At 38.4% G+C, this 16,567-nt stretch overlaps 3 protein-coding genes across 33 annotated transcripts in view; 1 reads left to right on the plus strand and 2 right to left on the minus strand.

Moving 5' to 3' along the window:
• LOC127681640 (zinc finger protein 320-like) overlaps positions 1–2,087 on the minus strand; it is a 258,929-nt gene extending 256,842 nt beyond the window's left edge. Inside the window, exons 1-2 of the mRNA XM_052178118.1 lie at positions 2,029–2,087; positions 1,181–1,253 (exon numbers count right to left, since the gene is read on the minus strand). Coding sequence (XP_052034078.1) covers positions 1,181–1,253; positions 2,029–2,087 — 132 coding nt within the window. The remainder of the gene's footprint in view (positions 1–1,180; positions 1,254–2,028) is intronic.
• The window catches only part of LOC127681617 (oocyte zinc finger protein XlCOF6-like), a 1,149,846-nt gene extending 1,139,727 nt beyond the window's left edge, over positions 1–10,119 (minus strand). For both annotated transcript variants that reach the window (XM_052178092.1, XM_052178091.1), the window contains exon 1: positions 10,074–10,119. The gene's annotated coding sequence lies outside the window, so the exon portion shown is untranslated. The remainder of the gene's footprint in view (positions 1–10,073) is intronic.
• Positions 1–16,567, plus strand: part of LOC127681600 (oocyte zinc finger protein XlCOF6-like) — a 1,434,619-nt gene that overhangs the window by 1,291,120 nt on the left and 126,932 nt on the right. The gene's annotated exons all lie outside the window — the stretch shown is intronic.

Below are 16,567 nucleotides of genomic sequence, written 5' to 3' on the forward strand. Positions count from 1 at the left end.
CCAAAGTGGAATCCAGCTCAAGGGGATGTCCCAAGGTCTTACACTAATACTAAGACTATGGAGTGCTCATAAAAAGGGACCTATCATGACTGCCCTCCAGAAGACCCAAAAAGCAGCTGAAAGAGTCAGATGCAGATATTTGCACCTAACCAATGGACAGAAGCTGCTGACCACTTTGGTTAAATTAGGGAAATGTTGGAAGAATCTGAGTGGGAGGACAATCCTGTAGGAGGACCAGCAATCTCAATTAAGCTGGACCCCTGAGATCTCTCTGGACGAACAAAGCAGCATAAACCAGATGATATGAAGCCCCCAACACATATAGAAGAGGAGGGCTGGGGCTGGGTTCAATCAGAGAAGAGGAACCTAATCCTCAAAAGACTAGAGGCACCAGGGAGTCTAGAGGTCTGGTTGGCTGGAGGGTGGGGGTAGGGAATGTGGGAGAAGGAATGGAATGGGGAATACTCAGATGGTGGATAGGGAAAATAGAGGAATGAAATCTGGAGTGAAAAAATAAATAAGTAAAAGACAAAAAAGTTGTAAAATTAAAAAAAAGAAAAGAAAAAATACTGCAATCTGCATCTGCTCACAAATACAGCACTGTTATGGCAAAAGAGAGACACTCTTTCCTCTTTCTGCCATCATCTGTTCCTCTAGTGATCTAATATATTTGCTATTAGGATTAAAAACAGTGAGGCTCTTATAGTTTTATCCTTCTACAAATTATTCTCTTTCATTCATTGCTCAGCGACATCAGTGTCCACATATTTCAATACCCACAATCACAAGCTCTTATCTGGAACCCTAACAATCATTGAAAAACAACTTCAGTGACAAATGAGACTTTCATTCCACAGTAATATAAGAGTACACAACTCCATCCAATGTAGAAATTAGCTATCGATAAGAGTTTTTGAGAATCATTTACAATAGATTCTCTTTGAGACCTTCAGTCTTTAGTCCATGGAATTTGAATGGTCTAACAATAGAAAATTCAATGAAAATAGTATGGTGTTATTTATGTGAAAGTCTTAAACATTAAATTTTCTTTATGCCAGAAGAAAATGAAGATCTTAGAAAATAAGCCCTTTAGATAACATTACCACATGTAGATAATAAAACTTTTGAATGGTGTGAATGATAAAGAAATTTCTAAAACAAATGTAGACAGCACACTGACCTGTGGAGTGTTTACCAGAGAAGCACTCATTCTTTTTGTTGTTCTTCTCCAAGTTTCAAATATTGGGACTCCTCTTGAAATTTCACAGGGTTTGAAAAGCACAAAGATGAAATTAATACAACCCATTATAGACAATGCTAGAGCACATAAAAATACATTAAAAGCAAACTGATACCAGAAATCATGTCAACGTTACAGACTTGAGATCATGGAGTGACAATGTAGTATGGAAAGGAATATGAGTATAATCTGAGGCCTCTTTCTAACTTCAGCCTGCACCAGACAAAAAGAGAGAGCACAGGCATACCTGCTGTAAAGCACTATTACTCAAGAGTTACTTCTGAGGTCTCATCTTCCTGGGTCTAGACTAAAGGACAAAGGGCTAGCGACTACCATGATTGATGCCTACAAATGAATGGCATTTCATTAGCCATCATTCTAGAATATGATATCTGACTCTTTAATGAGATTCTACTCCATTTTACCAGGTAGATACAGTATATCTTCTTTCCATGTGTATCTGTTGTCTTGAAATACAAAGATTCTATCTGCCAAATATCATGGCTTTTCAAGGAGAATAAGTTACCATCAGATTTAGTTATAGACCTTTTCAGCATCATCATCATCTAAGGCTTTCGAGTGATCATGAGATTACAGTTAAAATTCCAGCTTATTTCTCCTTTCAATATGGCCCTGCATTCTAACTCCCATGCATACCATTGTATGCATTGATCTTGATCTCCTGACATCTACATGAATGCATTAATATGTGGAATATTATAATTAAAGTCAGAAATGTCTTTAAATAATATTTAATTCTGCTAAAATTTTAATTCAGTTTTTCTCACCTTTTCCAATGGTGTGGTAAACTTTTATTACAGTTCCAGGAACTCATAACTTGATGCATCTAATGTTTCCCACCCACATACATACTGATAACAGGAGTGGTGTGTCAGTTCCTAAGCCCTTAAGAAATATGTGTTTTATGATGGTTGGTCTTTGACATCCTTTGTGAAAGTCATAAATGTGTGTGTGTGTGTGTGTGTGTGTGTGTGTGTGTGTGTGTGTGTGTACATACATACATACAGGGATAAAATGAACCATTTCAGAGTATGCTCTTGGGATGATTCACTCATTGTATTAAATCTGCTATAATACTATCACTGTTGGAACATCTTCTTGAATATGCATAGCTGCATCTTGGCATTGTTCCAGGAAGATCTCAGGTTCCCAGTCAGTAATGAATATAAATACAGTGAGACCCTTGAAGCCATGCTGTCACAGGTTTAGATGCAGAAGGTAAACTCAACTTGATTTCATGCTAGAGATTCAAAATTATTTCAACAAGTACAAATCATACAACTCAAGGCACAACCTATGTATAGTCAGTGAAAGAAGACTCAAAACCATTTCAATATATCTATGAAAGGCCTAGGGTAAAATATCACAGTCCATTCCTGTGAAAGCTCTGAAGAATGTGCCAACAGAAGGAAAATTACTGAGTCTAATGAAGATAATAGCCAACATCCCAAACCTATCATTACATAAACTGAAGAGACTCTACTCAGAAGACAAAGATGTGCAAAGCCTCCACACTAACTTATCACAGTGCAGCAGTGCTTACAAAGAGAAAGTAAGACTTAGAATATTTTCAGTGTTCAAATAATAAGTGGAAGGCAAGTTCTCTCAAAGTACAAGAAACATAATTTTACAACTCAAGAGCTACAAATAACCCAAGAGTATAATTCAATCTGATAATATACTTAATAAGCTATAGAAAAATACAAGAAAATATCATTTTGTTTTATACATTCTTAAAGAATAACCTGAGAAGTCAGAATACCACTCAGTGTCTACAAGGATCTTGGATATGCTGGTTTAGCATACAAAGTGCTGAAAAGGGCTCTGTAGCTTGATGGGTGTAAGGAGTCATTAATGGTTCTCCCTACATGCTGACATGTGTGCTGTAATACCAGCCTGTCTGACAATGTAAATCTACCAGCGTAGTAGTGACAAGTAGGTAACAGAAACTTTACTGGTTTTACTTGGTTTGAGGTCAGCCTACAAATAAAATACAGACATGGAACTGGAAGCTGGTCAAAAGTCACTCTAAAGATAAAAGGCCCTAAATTGAATTTATAATTGAAATACTGTAATATGTAGAAATACTGGATATGCATATAAATTCTTACTGCTTTCACTTAAGTGACACAAACGTGATTTGTAAGGAGAAACTGACAATTCCAAGAGTGGTAAGTGACAACAAGCGGTGGGGGGAAAAGCAAGTCTCTAAAAGGAGGAAATGGAATTATGGAAACCCATGCTGTCATTTACCATTGAACATGGAATGATGAATATATGACAGCATGGATACCCATCTAAAACCTGCCTCAGAACATACACAAAATACAAGGATATAATGAAAACTTGAATAACAAAGGATAGAAGAGAAAATGCAGTAACTGTGCAAGCACTCTGGGGCACTTCATGTGCAAAGGCACTCACCTGAAAATGCAAGCAGTAGGGAATTTAGACAGCACAGATTAAAATAAATTCTTGGAACTTTGTAATATCTGAAATAGCAAAGAAAGCAGATAATGCAAGTAGTCTATCCAAATGTTTCTCTGTAAATGTTCTAACAATTAATAATATGTATGAAAAAATTAGGATAATCTTTAATTCATGTGATAGAAAATTTACTGACAACAGGAATTTCTATAAAACAGGAATTGGTGATGTAGGGAAAAACATAATGCTATCATACATTTGCAGTATGTAAAACTTGATGCCTGTTTACCCAGAGGATTCCCCAGCATGTAATAAGGATATATGCTCCCCTATATTCATAGCAGCCCTATTTATAATAGTCAGAAGCTGGAAAGAACCCAGGTATCCCTCAACAGAAGAATGGATGCAAAAAATGTGGTATATATACACAATGGAGTACTATTCAGCCATTAGAAACAATGAATTCATGAAATTCTTAGGCAAATGGATGGAGCTGGAGATCATACTAAGTGAGGTAACCCAGTCTCAAAAGATCAATCATAGTATGCACTCACTAATAAGTGGATATTAACTTGGAAAACTGGAATACCCAAGACATAATCCACACATCAAATGAGGTACAAGAAGAATGGAGGAGTGGCCCCTGGTTCTGCAAAGACTCAGTGTAGCAGTATATGGCAAAACCAGAACAGGGAACCGGGAAGGGGTGGGTGGGAGAACAGGGGAGGGAAGGGGGCTTATGTGACTTTCTGGGAGTGGGGGACCAGAAAAGGGGAAATCATTGGAAATGTAAATAAAAAATATATCGAATAAAAAAACAAACAACTTGATGCTTGTAGGATCTGTAGACACCATCAAGTGGGTAATAAAAAGTAGGCATAGGAATACATGAATTTCCAGGGTGTGATCAGGACATTTTTCAAAGCATTTCCATTTATGATGCTTGCCTGTGACATACAGACTGAGTATTGTTGTCATTTCTACCAGCAATAGATCATAAATACCTGCTCCAGTGAGAGATGCTCTGCTTTAAATACAACAGTAGTAAATATTTAAGATGAGTGTATATCATGGAATTATTCTATGTGTATAACAGCAAAAGTACATCATCTATTTCATCAACACTGAACAACAGCTAATTTTAGAATGGGAAGAATAACTCATTGCTTTACATACTTTAATCATGAAGTCAATATGAACACTAGATCTTTGACTTTCAATCTTGGAACTGACATTTCCTCAAATACACACCTGATTCTAAATAGACACAATTCCATACTTTTGAGCCTTCTTGTCAAAATTAACTATTACTTGGTTCAAACCACAATGTTTTTAATGTAGATAGGCACAAATAACAATATGTAGTATTCAGACACTGGGAATCTTGAGAACTAGAAGAGCATAGCATTCTAGGAAAGCATTCTCTAGTAATGTCTCTTCTTAGAGATTGGGTTCCTCTACTCACAGATTTATTTGACTATTGTCACATCTAAGTGCTATAACAATGTACATCTCTTTCCAGTTGTCTTGTCCTATCTATTACTATCAAAAGAGATGACATTATCTTAGCACATAGTAGCACTAAATATTTATCCATAGATCACAATCAGAAAAGCATGGAATAATATATTTCAAGCCCTGAGAGAAGATAACTGGCAACTGCCAGAAAAGTAGCTACTAGTATTGAAAGTGTATAGGAATATTTGAACATAGTTTATAGACAAAAACCTACTTAGATAATAAAATGATGAAAATATGCACAAAAGAATAAAACATAAATTTTTCATGAGGTCATAAGAAATAACACATTACTTACAATGAATGAATGACTATAAGAAAACTAGGAAATACTCCTAAGGCTCTATTCCACACAAGGAATGGGGAAAAAAGTGAACCATACTTTGCCACTCACAATGCCAGCAAAACTTCTAGATTACAAATCTTAAGGAATACATTCTCACAAAGAGGAGAATTTCATTGACCAATCATCAAAGTAGTTCCCCATAAAATCCTTGGTAGAAGTCAGAATAGATAAAACACCTATCTACATAATGAAGCATATTATTTGTGAATCTTAGTTTTCCGTTCAGGAAAAAAGAAATTCTGCAGAGCTAAACTGACCAAATATTATGTAGGGATATTTGAGCCTGTTCTGACTTAGGGTGTGGTTCAGCCCATAACACAGCTTTAATCATTAGGGTTGGAACACAAGAAAGCCCATATTACTCTAATCCCAAACAATAACAGGACAGTTACTAAGTAGAGGGAGGCACTGAGATTTGAAAGTGTGGTCTAATCGAATGGCACAAAATGTGAAATGTTAGAGAAAGATTTGACAGAACAGGATATGCACAACTCTCTTGAGATGAGAGAGAAAAGGGAAGAAATTTTAGGAAGAAAAAGACAGTACAGGAAGAAGAGAATAGTAGAGGAGTACAGTTGAGTGCATGGGGAACAGTACAGTGCAGGTGAGAGGGTAGAGCAACAGACAGGGAGAAGGAAACAGTTTTACTGGCAGTGTTTTACAGAGTACCTGCTATGCACAGGTAAAGAAAGAATGAGCAAGAGAACGAGAAGGAGCCAGAAGACTTTAAAAAGATGACTACAGTTAATTTAAGGTGACGCAGACCAATTCAGTGTCTCAAAGATGAACCAGATTGAATAAGCAAAATGGGAGAGGAGTGTGATCTGGAGAGCTGAGTTGATCCAGCCAGTTAGGAGTTGAGAAAGAACAAGAAAGGAGAAGCTTATTCTGCAAGAAATTTCAGAAGCTGAAAACACTCTAGGTCTAGATAAGATTGTTTATAGAGTCTAGAGGCTTCCACCACTAGGCCTAAGTAAATAGACAGAAGCAGTAGACCCCCCCAGACAACAAGTAGAATAGGAGAATACAAGTTACTTTTATAGCCTAGTGGAAATTCTAAGAGTGCTCAGTATAAAAGCTTTTTAGAATGTAAGAAGCAAAAAACATACCTCAGAATACTAAGAGAAAAGGACTCAAATCTAAACCAAACAGTAGAGAAAAGAGCAACAGTAATTATTCCATTCTAATCAGGACTAATTCAACACACTGCATCAGTGAGAACACAATTCAAGGACTATATAACATTTAGACTGGAAAGAATGCATGATTCAGAAAGCAAGTGCAACTTCTGGAGAACAACCCAGCTCTGGTCATTCATTCTGCCAACAAATATCATGGATGGACTCTCTGGTGGTAGCATTTAAAGTGTCAAAGACTGCTATGCAGACTGGGGCAGGGGACAGAGTTATCCATGGCGAGACCCAGATTTGCATCCTGTGATCTACAATCTCAATGTGCCAGGTAAGGCATTGCCGCTAGTATCATAGTGGCAAAACGCTCTGTGGGTAACAGAAGATTTTCTGGTTCAAGATGAGCCCAGCTCCTCAGGGGAGGGGAAAAACATAGACTAAACTGAGAACATGGTGAAAATCCAATGAGGAAGGTCACAGGGCCTAGGGGAGGGAAAACACTATTGATATTTGTTTCATGTGTAAATGGCCCTTGCCACACCCATCCCCTGATGCTGATTTCAGTCTGGCTAAAAGAAACTTTGCTTTCAATAGGCAGCTTCTAATTCAGAGCCTCAAAACTAATCACATGCTGACATCAACTGGCTGCTGACTGCACTGCCTACCATGGGAAATCCTCATCACATCTAATAATATTCTCAGTGAAATTTTCCAGGATCACAGATGAAATAGAATCTCACAAAACCAAATACATGACCTCTTTGTGCTGAGAGGTGAGCCCCACCCCACCCCTTATTCAATCTTCCTAACACACTGGAATCCTTGAAACTCCTTGGCCTTTTCCATTCAAGGCTTAGTTTTGATATACAGTTACAGGCATTTTTGTTGGAGCACATAGAAACCAGAAAATGGGAAAATACTGAAAATCTTAGTCGGAGAGATTTTATATGGTCAGACTGAAAAGAGAACATCACAGTCACAGTTAAAGACACAATGAGCAAGAGAAATAGAAGGCCCAGAATTTTGTTTTTTTTTTCTTTTTTATAAGTGCAACTTTTAATAAAAATTTACATCCAGTAAGATAAACAGAGAGACCCCCAACTCAATGTTTTTAGACCCCTAAACAAGTAGCCCAGCACAGAGTAACTTGTTTTTCTGCTTTCAGCTTGAGAGACAGATAGCCCACCAAGTTCTAGTTCCAATGTTCAATGCCTCAAGGACATTTGTTCCAGATAATCTCTAACCATCCTTGAGGCATAAACTATACCCTGACTTCCTCATTCTGTACTTCCCCATTCCATGCATAATTTGTCCTCCACCCCTAGCCTTGAGAATTGTGTCCTCCACTCCTGGTCTGGTGATTTTTTCCCTTTTAAATACCTGACTTCAGTTTCATGGGGTCCCAAGGTCCTCTTCCCCAGTGTGGTGAATGGCTGTGGACCCCAGAGCTCTGGAATAAAAGAAATCCTCATGTTATTGCATCAAGACCGTTTCTTGCGAGGGATTTGGGTGTTGCCTTCCGAGGCGTGGGGCAATGGGGCACCCTCAGTTTTGGGGGGGGTCTTACAAAACAATCTTCTAATTTTCCAAACTATAATAAGACTTTAAAAACATGAATTTGAACTGAAAAGTATATGCATTTTGCACACAAATATTGTAAATGAATCAACTCCAACTCAATTTGAAAACATGTGAATCAAATTACAGTTTTAGAAGTTAGTAATTCACATTTAAGCAAGTTAGCGCCTTGCTGATTTCAGCCTTTGTAAAAAAAAAAGGGGGGCTTAGTGCATATTATAACGTTACATTGTGACTGTGTACCTATTATGGGTATTTCACCTTATTAAACAAGATTATGTTCTTGAAAGTTGGTAAATAATGGCTAACCTATAACATGTAAAATTTCCAATGAAAACAGTTACATTGTGTAACATAACACTTTCTATAGATTTCTTTCTTATCTTAAAATTTTAAAACCAATCATTGTAATGATTGCTTCAACATCAATATATCAGAGGAAGATCAAACTTTATTGAAACTGCTTGATACAAAATACATTGTACTAAATCCCAAAAATGTCAACATAAAATCCAATCTGTTGTTGCTATTATGTACAGATAATTAGTACATAGCAGATTTATATTAGCACATATTAGAATTAGTACATATAAATTAGTACAGTTAATTTAAGGCCAAGCAAAGCATTACAGTGTCTCAGAGAAGAAAGAGATTGAAAGAGTCAGCCTGGAGTGGAGTTTGAGCTGGAACAGCTGAGTAGCACCAGCCAGTTAAGATTTGAGAATGAACAAAAAAGGGAGAGCTTATTCAACAGGGAATTTCACGGACAGAAAACACTCTAGGTCTAGATAAGATTGTACACAGGCTACAGTCTTTCAGGCCTAGGCCTAGATAAATGGACAGAGGCAGTAAGTCTCCCAGACAATAATTACAATTGGAAAATAAGTTACTTTAGAGCCCTGTGGAAAATCTAACACTGTTCAGTATAAAAGCTTTCTAGAATGTAAGAAGAGAAGAAACATACCTCAGATAAACCAAACAGTAGATAAAAGATCAACAGTAATTATTCTACTCTAATCAGGAATAATTCAATACAGTGCATCAGTGAGAACACAACTGAAGGACTAAATATCATTTAGATTAGACAGAATATGTGATTCAGAAAGCAAATGCATGTTCTGGAGAAAAACAACTTAGATCAGATCATTCACTATCAACAAATATCCAGGATGCAGTCTATGGTGGTAGCATTCACAGTGGCAAAAACTGCTATGCAAACTGGGGCAGGAGGCAAAGTTATTAAAGGCCATACCCATTTTGTATCTTGTGTGCTACAATCATAATATTCCATGTAAGGCATGGCCACTAGTAACATGGTAGTAATATGCTCTGGGGTTAACAGAGGGTTTTCTTGTTCTAGATGAGCCCAGGTAGATCCTCAGGGGGGAAAATACAGATTAAACTGAGAACCTGGCTAAAATCCAATAAGGAAGGTCACAGGCCCTAGGAGGGAAAACACTACTGAAACTTGCTTCATGAAAAATGGCCCTTGTCACACCCATTGGCTGATCCTGATTTCAGTCTGGCTAAAAGAAACTTTGTTTTCAATGGGCAGCTGCGAATTCAGAGACACAAAACTAATCAAATGTTGATATCAATTGACTGGTGACTGCACTGCCTACCATGGGAAATCCTCATCACAATTAATAATATTTTCAGTGAAATTTTCCAGGATCATAGATGAAACAGAATCTCACATAACCAAATTCATGTTTTCTTTCTTCTGACAGGCGAGCCCCACCCGACCCTTTGTTCAATCCTAACACTCCTGGATCCTTGAGACTCCTTGGCCTTTTCCTTTCAGGGCTCTTACCTTTGATTTATAGTTATGCAGTTTTGTTGGAGCATATAGAGACCTGAAAATGGGAAAATATTGATCAGAAAGAACCTGCAACGCTTCATGAGACAAAGATGAAAGATGCCAACAAAGATGCCAACACTAGGAAAAAGGATATACATGAAGGAAAGAGAAGGTATCATGAAAATGTATCTTTTTATATGAGGATTTCAGATTACCCTAGAGATGTGAGAGTCAGTCACATAACTAACATACATCCAGAGTCCTTTTCCCAGCAACTCAGAAGAGGAGCAAGGAAGAAGTCTGATGTTTCCTCTGTGCATGTTTGTGATGGACATGATTATAGTTGGTGTTTTTGTGGACACACCAGTGTTACAAGTAATCACAAGGAGGTTACTATATAGGGTAAAGCATAAAACTTTCATTGGATGTCAGGCGGTGGTGGCGCGCCTGTAATCCCAGCACTTTGGGAGGCAGAGGCAGGCAGATTCTGAGTTGGAGGCCAGCCTGGTCTACAGAGTGAGTTCCAGGACAACGGGGCTACACAGAGAAACCCTGTCTCCAAAAAACAAAACAAAACAAAACAAAACAAAACAAAACAAAACAAAAAAACATTCATTGGAGCATTCTCCCATCTGTCTTTAAATTTAAGACTATTCAAGCCTATGACCTGCCATGTGGCTAGATCCTTCCTTCTCTGCCACTACTCCATCTATCTGTTCTCTTCTCTGTCTCCCCCTAAAGCTCCTCCATCTGCTTTCTCCTCCCTACATCACTTTTTCTACCCAGAAACTCCACCTTCTAATTCTTGTCCAAGAAATAGGATTTCATGGTTTTCTTCTTAGAAGCAATCAGGTGAGAGATATCACCAGAACAACAGTAGTTTGCCTTTAGGCATAGAGGGCTGCCTGCCCTTCCAGTATCTCCATAGGTTTAGAAGGACAACTGTTTACAATGTAAGGCAGTTGATGGGTAATAGAAATGACAATAACAAGATCCTGCTACAATTAATTCTCTGCAATTATAGTAACCAAAACTTGAAAATACATACACACCTCCAGACATATTTAGGAAATTAACCTCAATCCATGTGGAGAGACAATGCAGGACACAAGAGGAAATTCAGGCAAACAGGTTGTAATGTCACTTTTATGTAAACTAGTCTGGCCTCAAATGAAGAGGAATACACCTGCCCCAATGTACTGAATGCTGAGATTATGTCAACAGTACTTGAATTCTGTCTATAGAGTCATTCAATGTAATCACACATTGTATATCTGAACAACATTGTTTCACTGTGTGTCCATTTACAGTAACACAACACTAACATCCTAAGAACCACACATTTGTATAAACTGTATCTTATTTTTAGAGGGCAAAAATTACTTGGGGTCAAAGATAAGCTCTAGTGATTTAATACATCAGGATTGTAAACCCATATGGATTTCTCTTCAATGGAAGAGAGGAAAACTCTTTTCAAACCAGAAGTGAAGGAATTGATATAGCAAGTAGCTTGGTGACCTGTGATTGATGTACTGACTGATCACTCCTGAAAGTGCAAGATTGTTAAATTTATCTCAGGACGGGCAGTGTTGCTGTACCAATTTAATTCAAGTACTTAGGAGGAAGAGACAGGCAGATTTCTGAGTTTGAGGCCAGTCTGGTCTACAGAGTGAGTTACAGGGCAGCCAGGGATACACAGAGAAACCCTGTGTGGAAAACAAAAAGAAACGAGAAAAAAAAAACAAGAAAAGAAAAGAGAACATGCTAGGCATAGGTAAAGAAAGAATGAGCAAGAGAAAGACAAGGGACAGCATATTTAAAAAAGATTGCTACAGTTAATTTAAGGCCAAGCAGAGCAAATGAGTGTCTCAAGAGAGAAATCAGATTGAATAAGGCAGCTGGGAGAGGAGTTTGAGCTGGAACAGCTGAGTTGAACCAGCCAGTTAAGAATGAACAAAAGAATGAACAAGAAAGGGGGGAGCTTATTCAGCAAGAAATTTCAGAGGCTGAAAACATTCTAGGACTAGACAAGATTGTTTAGAGGCCAGAGGCTTCCAGGACTAGGACAAGGTAAATAGAGAGAGGCAATAAGCCTCCCAGACAACAAATACAGTGCTGGAATGAAAGTTACTTGAAGAGCTCTGTGGAAAATCTAATACTGCTCGGTACAAAAGCTTTCTAGAATGTAAGAAGAGAAGAGATATACCTCAGAATACTAAGGAAGAGAAACCCACCAAACAGTACAGAAAAGGTCAACAGTAATCATTCTACTCTAATCAGGACTAATTCAAAACACTGCATCAGTGAGAACAAAATTCAAGACTAAATATCATTTATATTGGACAAATATGTGATTCAGAAAACAAGTGCAGCTTCGGGAGAAAAACAACTCAGCTCAGATCATACACGGTGTCAACAAATATCATGGATGGACTCTGGTGGTGGCATTCACAGAGTCAAAACCTGCTCTGCAGACTGGGACAGGAGGCAGAGTTATCTATGGCCAGACCCAGATTTGGATCCTGTGATCTACAATCTCAATCTGCCAGGAAAGGTATTGCCACTGCACTGTGGCAAGACTGTGTGTAACAGATAATTTTTTCGTTCAAGCTGAGGCCAGCCCCTCAGGAAATAAAATAGATTAAACTGAGAAACAGAGAGGACACAGACACTAGGAGGGAATCAATTACTAATAATTTGTGTCATGTGTAAATGGCCTTGCCACACCCTGATGCTGATTTCAGTGTGTCTAAAAGAAATTTGTTTTCAATGGGCATCTGCTGATTCAGAGCCTCAAAACTAATAAATTATTAAAATCAATTGACTGCTGACTGTACTGCTTACCATGGAAAATCTATATTGTCACATCTAATATTATTCTCAATGAAATTTTCCAAAATCATTAATCAAATAGCATCTGGAAAAACCAAATTCATGTGCTATTTCAACTGACAGGTGTGCCTCACCCCACCCCTTGTTCAATCCTTTTAACATACCTGGATGTTTTGTTAGAGACTCCTTGGCCTTGACCATCCAGGACTCTTAGATTTGATTTATAGTTATGAAGATTTGGCTGAGTATATGGAGACCTGAAAATGGGACAATATTGTTTAGAAAGAACCTGGAACATTTCATGGTACAAAAATATAAGATGCCAGCACCAGGCAAAAGGATAACAATGGAGGAAAGAGGTGATATCATGAAAATGTCTCTCCTTTTTTTTGAGGATTTCAGATTACCCTATGTGATGTGAGAATCAGTCACTCAGTTAATACACATACAGAGTCCTTTTTCCAGCAACATGGAGGTGGAACAAGGAAGAATGTAAGAAAACTATTGTGACACACAGAATCCAGACTTCTCCAACAAGAGGTCTCTGGGACAAAAGCCCTGAGTGCTGTGGTCTAAGCATTCCCACACCTACAAGAAGTCCACATTGAGGAACTCAACAAACCATGAATGTTCAAGGGCAGAGTGCTTTTCATGAACCAAGGAGACATTTTTCTTAAGTAAGTAAACAATCATAATGATTTCAAAGTGAGGTCTAATTTTGTCTTCATCCATAGCAAGTTTTCTACTTATAAAAATATCTTGGCCTGATATCAGCATCTCACAGCATGCTATGCAAAACCAAGGAAGGATTCAAAGACATTCAGGAGGTAGGGCTAACTGAAGAGCCTGTTAACATATCAATCAAGACCTAGTGGAGTAAGTGGTTTCTTTTCTCCTGGTTATCTCTTAGCCTGCCCCTCTAACCTCATGCTTACCTTCAGTTTGCCCACACCCCATCTGAAGGCCTGGTTCAGTGAGACCCAACCAGTTAACTATGAATGCTTTCTCCCTCAAACTAAAATGCCAAAAATTAACCTCACCACCAGCCCAAGAACCAGCTATCTTCTTTGCAATGCTTCAGGTCGCATGTCTTAGGAAAATAATAAAGCTTCATAGGAAACTACAATGTCCTATAAAACCACCTGTAGCATATGGTGGTCACCTCTTGGTCACCTCTTGGTCAACATGTAATATTTTATAAAACCTGCCCACATGGTGGAATTGGGTTTCCTCTGGTGACACTCAGGGTTAACAGAACCTATGATATATCTTTTCCTCAGCCATACCTTGCTGCAGTCCTGTCTTCATTTTTAATTCAAACTAAAGGAGTAGCATTAATAGGTAAGGCTATGAAGACACATTTGTGAATGCTGCATTTACATCAAAGACTGGATATACCTTAGTATTAAATTAATGGAGAATATAACTGCTGGGTTAATGTTAACCTTATGATGGTGCTTTACAGCCATATCATGGTGCTTTATAATGAAAATTTTCTAATTCAATCAAATCTGCACTGGTCCCCCATATGACAAATATCTGCAAAGTTCTCTCAGGATACCTATTCAGTTATGAAATGGCAAATGTGGGAACAGGGGAGTTAAGAACGCTTGAAGGAATTTGAATTCAAGGAGTTTTATTAAGGCTTTTGCAAGGAAAACCCTCTTTGAATACAAACTCCAGATACAGCCAAGGTTCTATGAGGTTATTTTAAAAAAATATTCTGGCAATTATAAAATTAATTAAAATATCACCATAAACCCAATTCACCGAATCTCAAACTTTCTGATAATGAAAAAACACCTACAACTCAATTGTGAGAGTGGCGGCACAAAATGCACCCCTCCTCCACACCCCTGCCCCATTCCTGCCCATTCCACAGCCCAGCAGCTCCTCTGACCTGGCAGGTGACAGGACCAGCTGCTGCTGAATGTCCTAGGAGGCCAACACAGCAATTGCAGCTTAAGGAAGTTTTCAGGTTCCGGAACTTGTAGGACCTAGTCTCCCACTAGGCAGCCAAGATGCACTGAGAATGCTGGAATGGTGGAACTTTCTGTCTCTTATACCTTCTTCCTCAGAGTCACTCCTTCTGGACCCACCCTCTACTCAGCAGCTTCCTGTAACTGTAAGCCCACCAACTTCAGGAACTTTTAATTAATTAGCTTTGCAATTCTTCAGAGCAATTTTTGTTGTTTTGGAGTTTTGCTTGCTTGCTTGCTTATTATTCCTTTGTTTTTATTTTGTCTTTTTCTTAAAGTCAGCTAATCATGCAGGAGGCCCAACCTCGCCATCAGGAACTCTACTTCTGTTTCAGGCTGCCTTCCACACTGCTTCCCAGAACCTACTCTGCACAGCTTCCCCACAAGCTTGCTGACAGACTAGACCAGAACTGGATGTAGAGAAACACTGCACCTGGGTTCTGAACCCTTCAGAAACAAGTACTCCTGCCTAACATCTCACATTGTGAGTCTAGACCCTGGGCTAAAAATGCACACAATTAAGCAATTCCTCTGAATTCTGATGCTCAGAACAAATACCTAAACAAAGTAAAAGTAAGATAAATTCTCCTTGTCACAAACCACAAACCATATATGTATCCTATATGCAGGGCAATTTATATGATATCCAAGATAAAGAATTGAAAACCCAGAGTCATAATCAAAGATACCAAAGTTTGAAAACCATGTAAATCAACTCAAAGAGAACAGGAACAATGATTTGCAGGCAAGAAAATAATAGATGATGTCCAGAGGAAATGAGGACAACATGGGATATGAAATTTGAATTAAATAGGTGCACATTTAAGTTGATATTTCCTAGGAAAAGAAACTATGTTAAGCTGGGTATGGTGGCACACGCCTGTAATCCCAGCACTTTGTAGGCAGAGGCAGGCAGATTTCTGAGTTTGAGGCCAGCCTGGTCTACAGAGTGAGTTCCAGGACAGTCAGGGCTATACAGAGAAACCCTGTCTCAGAAAAACCAAAAAAAAAAAAAAAAAAAAAAAAAAAAGAAGAAGAAGAAGAAGAAAAAAAAAGAAAAAGAAAGAAAGAAAGGAAAAAAGAAACCACCACGTTAAACTGTATCTGTCTTTGCTTTTCCCTTAGACAACTGTCCTTGATAATTCCATTGTAACACAATATGTGTAGAGAGCTAGAATGTGGAGTCTTTCAATGTGATACAGCAGGAATTTTTATCCTTTGGTGGAGTGCTAGGAGTGTACTTGACTTTGGCCAAGGACAATCCTTGGCTTCGGGCAGGAATCTGCCTTTAGGATATAATAGGGAAGTAGATTAAGGCAGGAATTTTTATCCTAGGGTGGAGAAGCTCAGTGAAGGTTAAGCTCATTGTTCCTCCAGGTCTAGGAATTCCTGAATTAAGCTGGTGACCCACCCAGCTGCTGGAGCAGTCAAGACTAGAACCTCCAGGAGAAGCTAGACAACTTCCACCAGAATTCAACCGGGAGTCTGGGCGGAAGGGTTTGCCCAAACTGTTAAAATGTCTGACCAACATTAATGCCCCTTCCCCATCTATCCCTCAGCTTCTGTTCCAGCAGCCCAGTTTGTAATAACTGCAGGCAGCTATGGAATACAACAAATATGGAAAAAATAAAATGGTCTATGGTGTCTGGAAAAAGAAAAGAACTCATACTGAAGACAACCCTATAAAATTAATGA

Source organism: Apodemus sylvaticus, chromosome 3 (assembly GCF_947179515.1).
Source record: "Apodemus sylvaticus chromosome 3, mApoSyl1.1, whole genome shotgun sequence".
In the NCBI taxonomy this organism is placed as follows: Eukaryota; Metazoa; Chordata; class Mammalia; order Rodentia; family Muridae; genus Apodemus; species Apodemus sylvaticus.